Consider the following 10,281-nt stretch of genomic DNA (forward strand, 5'->3'; position numbering starts at 1 on the left):
CCTAACTAACCAAAGGACATCACACACATCCATGCCCGAGACAGGATTCGAACCTCCGACTGCAGCGGTCGCACGGCTGAAGACTGTAGCGCCTAGAACCGCTCGGCCACCGCGGCCGGCCAATTATAGTCGTTCTCAAGGCAACATTCATTAGCTTCACCTCTGACAACCAGACAGCCACCTTTCAACTGAATGTAGACCCTGGGCTACAGTCACCGCGATCACCACGATTTACATTCGAAAACACAATAAAGAAGCGAAGTAAATATTGCCAGCGCTGTGTTCTATCTCTGCTTGCACATTTTATGACATCACACGCCACTACACCACTGACAAGAGCCGACGTCCAGTGTTTGTAGGCAACATCGATCTGATCCAGAACACCAGCAACGCAACGTTCGGAACTAAGTGCGGCCAACAATCCAGCAGCACCAACTACGCGGCACGTACCTGTAGGTCCCTGCGATTGAGCGTGTTGATGTGGCGGACGACGTCCCTCTGGCTGTTGTTGTTGTTGTTGTTGTTGTGCCGGAGGGCGGGTGGCTCGCTGAAGGTGACCTTCACCTTGGCGCGGCTCGCGCGGTGCGTAACACTGACTGCGGGTGCCGGGGCCAACGAAGCGGGGGCCGTGGCCGGAGGCGGCGCCTGGGCCTCCTCCGCCTCGGGGACGATGTAGAGCCGGATACGGTACATGGCTGGGACGCGGCCCTCTGGAGCAGGTGGAGGCGCGCCGGCCCACGGCTGGCGTCGCGGGCAGACTGCGGCCGCGCGGGCTCCGCCGCCGCGGCTGCCCCTCCACCTCCACTGTGGTCCCCCCACGGCCCGGAAGGCCGCCCTGCCGCGTGGGGGCTCCGCCACAACAAACCGCCGCAGCGGCTCCCGTACCGTACGCCGGGCCGGCTCAATGGATCAACCAGCTGACGCTCCTGCACCACTGACGAGCCGTTGGCGTAGCTATTGTTACGATCCGTTTATTTTTGAACTGTGCGCCTCTAGGCTGCTTGAAAGCGACGCCACTGGTAGAGCTTAACAGCTCACAGCCACAGTGTCACCAGATATTCATCGTGAAGTCGCTGGATTGAAGAGTTTTTAGCAAACAGAACACAGCATGTTGTTCTCAATGGAGAGACCGTCTACAGGCGTTAAAGTAACCTCTGGCGTGCCACAGGGGAGTGTGAAACGTCCCCTTTGAACAATTATATATGACTGTGCTTAACCTGACACACAATATTTTTAGCGCAACGCAATCTGACTTTCAAAATTTCCTACTAAAGAATGGCCCTGACAAACATTAAACTATACCTTTCACAAATCACTTACCTCACAAAAATCTTCGCTGCTCAAGCTACTGCAATACAGCGAGCGCCACTACTGCCAGCTAAATAAAAGATTCAAACTACTGAAGGCACTAACTACTGATAGGGATAGTTAGCAAATGAAAGATATTAATAGAGAACAAACAATGTATTTACCTTGATATCATCATATATAAATATATCAGTTCATGAAAAATTACAAAACTCCGCCATCTCTCTCCCCACATCCACCACTGCTGGCGGCTCACCTCCAACTGCGCAACGCTACGCGCTGTTCACATCCAGCTGCCGCTGCCCAACACTACAATGGCAGACAACAATGCAAACTAGCCACAGACTGCACACAGCACAGCCAGTGATTTCATTTTGAGCGCTACGTAACGTTGCCAATAAGAAAACAAACAGCCTACTTACATAGAGAAAACATAAACAGCCTACTTACATAGCCCCCATGCTCCCCACAAAAAATTTTTACAAATGGGATTGGGCAGTGGCCAATACAGATTTGAAAAATTTTTTTTCATAATTACAATAACAAAGAAATCAAATGCACACACTTATTGATACAATGTTGGTCAAAAGCTAAAAATTTCTCACAGTCCATAAAGACAGTCCTGATTCATCACAGTAAAATTGCAGTGTTTTTCTCAAAGTCTGAGCAGTAAAAGAAAATGCACACAGAAGTAGTGGATTTCCATGCAGTCTTGAAGAAGTAGTTTTGTCCTTCCAACGGAAAGACAGTGCTGGCTCTTGACATGCTGACAGGTAATGGGCCACAATGGAGCAAACCCACAGCAGAGTCATTCGAAGTTTTGAAGAGTATTGGTAGGTAAGTCATCACAGAGCAGACCCACTGTAGTCCTGGTAGAGATTACGGTATTGGTGGGCCACCAGAGGTGCAGACCCACTGCAGTCCTTGTAGAAGTAATGGTATTGATGGATCATCAAAGATGTAGACCCACTGTAGTCCTTGAAGAGATGGCCAGCAGCCATCTGTTGTGACTGTGCAGGTGCACAATCACCATTGAAGAGTCTTGCGGATAATATAGCAAGTCCATAAACCACCACTTGTGCACTCACAAAGTTTTTGAAATTGTCCTTAGAACCAGCAATGCTGTTATCCAGTCCCTTGCTGAGTTATTAACACACGTGCAAACACTAACAGTCCCTACTTCTCACATATTGTCCACATACTATGACCAACAGAAACGTGTGCAGTGAAATGTAACTAACAAGTTAATAATATCATGAACTGGTGACAATTACAATTTTATAACATAAGAATACAATTACAAAGGTACAAAATACATCATTAAAAACATAATAATACAGATAACATTTGTAGTATAGGCTTTACAAAAGAATAGAAATAAACATATACATCAGTGTTACAAAAATAGTGACATAAGTACATACATAAAATAATGAGAATAGTTTTCGAAACATTAATTTCACACATGAACATTGAAACAGAACAGAATTGTAAACAACTTTACAAAGAAAATAACATATTATTAATGCAACTTATATTTGAGGATAACAGTATTCCTCCTCATAGTGAATATAGCTTAGTATTAGAAGAGAGAAAAAATTCTATGAAACAGTACACAGAGACAGGAAGAAAACAAATACTCAAGGGTACACAAACACATAGTGGGATAACACCAATAGGAAAGGACAGGGTTCGTTTTCAGTGTAACATTTGGTACTGCAGTCCAACCCAAAACTTCATATATCTTTCCTCTTATTTCATCCTTTGTTTCCACCAAAAAAAATTCTATCTAAGCATGCTTTCTGTATTTATATGTTCACACATTTCTTACCTCAACATTTATTTCCAGGAAAATCCTACCTAAACCTGTTTTCTCAATACATTTCTTCCAACTCATCGCAACTCATTCTCTTAGAGGCTACCCCCTCTTAAGCTAACTTAAATCTACTGAGCTCAGATGCTAAACTAAGGGACGAGGCAATGCAGCATCACATAACAAATCAACCCAAACAGCAATGCAAAAAATGTAAATTGGCAAAGCTAGCAGCATAAATGAGCAAAAGTCAAATTCAATAACACTATGCCTGGCAAACAGCAGCAACTTATACCTAAACATGACATAGCGCAAGCAGAAAAGATATTACACTAAAGATAACAATGCAGATAAGGGAAATGTATAATCACATCTTAATGTCTAAGTAATTAAAGTGGTGCACCACAACAACTGATTGTAAAAAGAAATATTACCATGTACTTGAAAAGAAAATTATAGATGCAGTTACTGGTATTAGTCCCTTCTTATTGTTCTTTCCTTTCCAAGTGCTCCTTTTTTAAAGAATGTGGATCATAAAATAATTATTTAATAGATCTGTTGACAGAAAGTGTTCACATTAGCAAATGCATTTCATTTTATAAAAGCAATGCTGCAACACAGCTGGAAACCAGATATCAAGTGAAATAAGCAACTACGAAAAGCAAAGTATAAAAATATCATTCAGTAGTCATATGACATTTCATAAGTTAGTAGCTCTCAACTCTCGTAGAAAGACGCTTGTCGTAATCAGGTGTGCAGATGTACGAATATTTCCCATCAATTCATAAGCATTTCAGTAATTAGCACAAAGTGCGAGTAATCATATGTTTTCAAGTAACGAGGGTGTCGCATTAGCGATGAAAGGCACACCCTAATGGCTTGTTCTCCAGGTGTTTGACACGTCCCACGTCCCCTTTTTTTTTCTACCTGTGCCGCTGAAAAGGGCTCGCAATAATGGCTTTTTCTCCAGGCGTCTGACACAGCTGGGTGCCCGCGACGCATTACGTGCAGGTGGTCACTTAACTTTCGTACGGAAATATTTACCGCTACAGTGACAGCCTCACATAAAAATATTTCACAGGTCAAGAATTAGCGTTGCAAATCTGTAGAAACCAAATCCTATAAATATAAGTGTCCAAAAAAAAAAAATATTCGTCAGCATTGTGATACATTCACGAATATACACACACATTTCATAACTCTTAAAGTACGTTTCTTGGTTTACAACATCCTTTTCATAAATCAGAGTCCCTAAACACTACTCATTATTCCTTACCTCATTATACATATACGTATCCATCGACACTCGTCAATATTTCGTCATTATAAATATGAAGCATATTCAAATAACTCATATAGCCTCAGCCTATTAATCATAAACATACCTCAGCAGCATAATACACATCGTCGTCGTAAAAATAACATCATAACACCTCAGTCAAATCTCAAAATCGTCGTAGCTTCCTCCAATAATTAAAAAAAATTCTCTGCTCATGTCAAAAGTGTCATCTGCCTCGAAAGTACTTTAAAAATCATGAATCCATACCAAATACATCATTCAAAGCTCTCATAGTATCACAATGGTTCCGAAAAAATATGAACAGTTTACAAAGTACAGACAAAATACAGTTTCATAAGTGTGAAGTTATCCAACTATATAATTGCGTAAACATGTGTCACTGATGTAGTAAAATAAATGTTTCTCTCTCTCAGTTAAATAATCAGATAGCTGTGTAATTTGTGTGTTAGAGAAATATGGTACCGATGTGTAAAGTTGTATAAGCAAATACCATATTAGCTAGGGTTCCTTGTGGTTGCCACACACATGGTACACAAAGTAGGCGTGTACCCCCCTGAGGATAAATGTAATTACGCCCTCAGGTGTTACAAATTACAGCAATGGAATGAAATGTATCACGGAAAACTTTCTTTGTAATTAAAAAATCTTTAAAAATAAATGTTTTAAGTACAAAATTAATCACTCAAATGCGTGTCCTGTAGCGCTAAATGCGCGTCTTGCTGTAAGATAATTCTGTGGAACTGTCGTAGTTATCGTCCCCTGTAAGCAAAGTTCTGCTAAAGTCAATGTACTTACCTCATGATACACAAAGGTGAAATGCTTTACGTATAGATATCCTAGTTATTACGCTTATTGCCGTGATGAGGAAAGTACTGTACAGTAACGTATTGTTATGCCACGAAAAAGGCTGTCTCATTGTTGCTATACCACAAAAGTTACTACTAAAACATGTTTTTCTTCCTAGAAGAATTCAGAAAACTGTGCAGATATAAAACAGATACACTGCAAAAGCAACATTGTAAATTGTCACTCATTAGTAGCGTCGTGATAAAAATCGTGTAGCTGTCACATAAACTAACCTCTGTGTCATCTGTTCGCAATAACAATGGATTCGTAATTTCTGTTTGAATAAGTTGTCTTGGTTCTTGACTGGATATTTAACTTTAAACATTGTTGCATGGTAACAGTTTCTAAAGCATACTAGTAACGTGAAGTGAAACGTTTTATGGCAAAGACAAAGTTAAAAGGCAGATTATCTGTCAATAAATGGTTTTACATGTGAAATGTGGTGTAAACCTTTACTCTTCCTAGTACACAGAGTTTCAACTTCAACGCAATTATCATGCGGTATACGTCGTTAACACTCTAAGCGCCAAGCCCGTAAAATTTACGGGCCTGGGATCGCGCGAAAATCACCAAGCCCGTAAAATTTACGGGCCGCTACATTTAATTTCATTCAAAACACTGCAACGTTATTTCTACGGGTTTGGCCAGCGCTATACGTTTTTCAGATGTTTATTAACAAAATGCGTCCATAGATGTCACGGCAGCGCTGTAATTCATGTTAAAACTTATCTTTGCGTTCTCAGTCTGTATATCATTCAGTTGTTTGTCATCATGTTTCGGCGCGGTTTATCAGACGCAGAAATTGCGGATTTGATCAATCATAGCGACACTCTGGATAATGTAGAGAGTGATTCAGACGATTCTGAATGCAATGGTGTGTTTGAAGGTACGTATTTCCGAATTTTCCACGTAATTGTGCAGTACGCACATATCTGTTGAACATGTGTAAACGATGTATGTAGTTACACATAATGTGATATTCTTTTTAGAAGACGAGATTGATGACAGTTTGTCTTCAGATGAAGACGAGAATGATGTTGAAGGTGTTGCTTCAAATCCAGCAGCTGTGCCGTATCCGAAAGACAGTGAGTGGACTGCAGTTGACACCTACCGACCTCTGCCTGTCAACACGACACCCAGGCAGATACTAGTGGATATTGATGAGTCGAGTTCTGTACTGGATTGCAGTAAAGTGTTCCTTACTGACAGTGACGTAAATGAACTCAAGAGACAGACAAATTTGTATGCATCACAGACAATACAGAAGAAAAGAAGAGGAAATAATCTGAAGCCCCATTCAGTTTTGAGTTCGTGGAAGCCAGTGACTATAAGTGAGATGAGGCGTTTCTTGGGTATTATTTTCCACATGTGTGTTTCGAAAAAGCCCAAAATTGCGGACCATTGGAGCACTAATCCTGTTCTTAGTTGTAACTTTTGTCCCCATGTCATGAGCCGTTTGCGTTTCACTCAGATACTGTCATGCTTGCATCTTGTTGACAATTCAAATCAGAAAAAACCAGGCGAAGATGGATTTCATCCACTTTACAAAGTTTTGCCATATTATAATAATTTGAAGGAGCGATGTATCCAGGCATATCGTCCCTCAGAAAAAGTGACAATTGATGAAGGAATTTGCCCATTTCGAGGTCGTGTGAGTTTCCGTGTTTACATGCAAAATAAGCCTCATAAGTATGGACTGAAAGTATATGCTGTTGCTGAAGCCAGTAGTGGCTATGTTGTAAATTTTGAAGTTTATGCTGGTAAGCATATTGTTGACAATTCTTCGTCTGCGGTTATTTTGCGATTGTTGTCTGACAGCAGCTTGCTGAACAAAGGCCACACTGTGTATTTAGATCGATTTTATTCCAGTCCAGAGCTATTTCAGCAACTGGCAGAGAAAGGCACTGGAGCTGTTGGTACTGTGAACAAATCCAGGAAAGGATTGCCTAAAGATTTAGTATCTGCTACGCTGAAAAAGGGCGAAATGTCTTTTCGGCGTAAAGATAATGTATTGGCAATGAAGTGGAAAGATAAGAGAGATGTGTATACATTGTCTACAAGGCATCAAGCAACATTTGGTACGCATACTAAGAGAAATGGGTCTGTAGTATTGAAACCACTTCAGGTACTTGATTACAACCTCAATAAAATTGGAGTGGATATTGGAGACCAACGCCTGCAGTACAATCCGTTCCAGCACAGAACTGTGAAATGGTGGCGAAAATTATATTTCCATTTGCTGCTTATGGGAGTATCAAATGCATTTTGGCTGTACAATGCAGTGCACAGGAAGAAAATTACAATAACAGACTTTATAACAGTGCTTGCAGTTCAGCTTGTTGAAGACGACACACTTGAATTCATTCCAAGAAATGAAGGAACTGTAGGTCGGCTAACAAAGAGACATTTTTTGCAGCACATACCTGCAACTACTAAGAAGTATGCTGCTCGTGTGTGTCACGTGTGCAGTTCCAGGAGCAAGAAACAGAGTGGCAAGGCTTCTCGCAAAGAGACACGATACGAATGTGAACAGTGTGGCGTTGCACTCTGCCTGGAACCTTGCTTTAAAATTTTCCACACTAAAAAACAATATGATTCTGTGTGAAATTTATATGTAATACTGTATACTATCAGAAACATGTAATGTAGTGCCACAATTTTGGTTAAAAATAAATCACAATTGTATTCCCTTATTCGTATGACTTTTTCTAAATTCTTAAAACATCTAAGTGATTTCTATAACTGTACCTTAAAGCTGTGCATTGTAAAGTAGTTTCTTTCACTCAGAATTAAAGTAGAAATGTGCAGCTTCAAGATGGTACCAAATTTGCCACAATCCAAACAGTAGATTTGATGCAGTAATTTTTTTAATATTGGTAAAATTGCCCGGTTTCTAGGGACGGGTGCATAAAATAGGCCTGGTACAGAGAGTGTTAAAGAATACTGGAATTTTTCTTAATGTTAGCGTCTATGTTATTTTTTCCTGAGCCAGCCGGCGCAGGTGGCTGCCTGCGGCGCGAGTCATTGTCTGCCTCTTTGTTGGCGCGCGTCGTTATTGGGATTAGGAGACCTAACTTCTACAAATTCGCCTTGCCGAGAGGGCCCAGCTCTGTTAGAGTCCCGCCAGTTCTGATGAAATTCAGGTCTGTCGTTACGAATATATCGTCTGTCGTCATGTCGGTAGTTTCTGTAGAGTCTTTCTTGTCGGTTAAGTGGTGGAGAATTTCTCCCTGAATCGTAACTGCGCGCTGAACTGTTGCGTCTGAAGTTATTCTGCCTCCCTTGATAATAATTGTTTTGGTTCCCATATTGTCTGTTTCTCTGATTGTCTCTGTGATAGTCATTACTACGGAAATGCGATCTTTCTCTGTAACTATTATTACTCTGCCAACGGTTGTCGTACGGGTGGTGTCTATTTTGGTCACGATTTGCGTTGTAAGAATAGCCTTGTCGCGTCCAGTTATTATTTCTTTCATCGCGGAATTGCGACGGATGTGACCTGTAATTGTTGTGTTCCTGGTTTCGCGTTCCGCGATTGTCAGTGTCAATTTCTAATTCTTGTAACAGTCCCTGAAAAGCTTCAATGTCGTCTTTGCAACGTCCTGCTAAAATAATATGTCGTAAATGTTCAGGTAATTTGATTAAGCAAATGCGGATGAGTTCTGAGGGGCTGTATGGATTTGACAGGTACTGATTCTTGTGCAACATGTCTTCAAAATATTTGACAAGACTGGAAAATTCAGATTGTTCAAAGTGTTTCATCATCATGATGCTATGTTTTACACGGTCTTGTGTAGCTTGAGACCAATATGCTGAGAGGAAGGCATGGTAAAACTCTCCTTCACTGTGGCAATCGTGAATTACCGATCGCATTCTTACAGCTGGTTCATTCTCCAAGTAGCCACACATAAATTCTAATCTGTGTTCTAACGACCAGTTGGGAGGAAAACAATGAGAGAATTGATGGAGCCATGCTTGTGGATGAATGTCGTTGCCAGAATTCTTAAATGTTTTGAATTTACGTGTAGTAATGAACAGCTTATAGTCAAAATCGTCATGTCGGCGAGTCGCATGTCGGTCATTGTTACTTCGTTTCGGCGGTTCCATCTCAAAATCCAATGCGCCTTGCCAATTTCTTTCACAATTTCCGAAGTGCCCTGTGTTGTTATTTTGTGTCTGTTCCGTATTTGTATGTCCCTCTTCCCGTATTGGGGCGCGAGTATCCTCTGAAATACGTAATTCTTGTATTAACTGTGTCAGCTGATCTTGTACTTCCCGGATTTCTCTTTGGTGTTGCGTATTAATCTGATTCTGATTTTGTTTGAATTTCCTAATTTGTTCGCACTCTTCAGTGTCAGTGAAGGCTGCAGGTCTTGTGTCATTCAGATCATCATCTACCTTTGTAGATAAGTTAGTGACCTGATCCGAAAGTTCGGCTACTTTCTCCGATAGTGAACACATTTCCTCAGTGTGTTTTTCTGAACCAAGTTTCAGAGTGTCCATTTGTGTTGAAATCGTATCTACTGTGTCCTTTAAGTTTCCCTGAGTTATTGCAAGTTGCGTAACCGAATCGGTAGATGCAACTGAGTCAATTTTAGCCCACAAGGTCTCATGATTTTCATGAACAATGGCTTGCAGTTCTTTTATGGCTGCTTCGTGATTCTGTAATGCATTTTCATGCCGCGAAAAAATAGGTTGAAAATGCTCACAAATTTGTGTTTTTACGTCATTACAGACTTTTTGACATTTCGATTCAATGTTATGTAACTCAGTAGTTAAATCTTCACGTGTTTGTTCAAGCGTGGTGTGAAGATTTTGTTCCATTGCGTCTAACTGTTGCTGTGTTTGTCTCTGATTTTGTTCCATTGTGTCTAACTTTTGAAGCTTTTGCTGTGTTTGTCCCATTTGTTGTATTAATTGTAATAACAATGCATTGGTGTCTGAAACATGTTCCTCAGTGCTTTTCGGCAGTGAATTTACACCGGAAACATTCACATTTTGACAAGCAGAAAAT

At 40.8% G+C, this 10,281-nt stretch overlaps 1 protein-coding gene across 1 annotated transcript; it reads left to right on the forward strand.

Annotated features, from left to right (window-relative positions):
- The first annotated feature begins 691 nt into the window (after positions 1 to 691).
- On the forward strand, positions 692 to 7,872 carry LOC124605726 (piggyBac transposable element-derived protein 4-like). Its single transcript, XM_047137639.1, has 2 exons — positions 692 to 944; positions 6,257 to 7,872. The coding sequence occupies exons 1-2, from the start codon at positions 692 to 694 to the stop codon at positions 7,870 to 7,872; spliced, it is 1,869 nt and encodes a 622-aa protein (XP_046993595.1).
- The last annotated feature ends 2,409 nt before the right edge of the window (positions 7,873 to 10,281 follow it).

The sequence above is a fragment of the Schistocerca americana genome, chromosome 1 (assembly GCF_021461395.2).
Source record: "Schistocerca americana isolate TAMUIC-IGC-003095 chromosome 1, iqSchAmer2.1, whole genome shotgun sequence".
Lineage (NCBI taxonomy): Eukaryota > Metazoa > Arthropoda > Insecta > Orthoptera > Acrididae > Schistocerca > Schistocerca americana.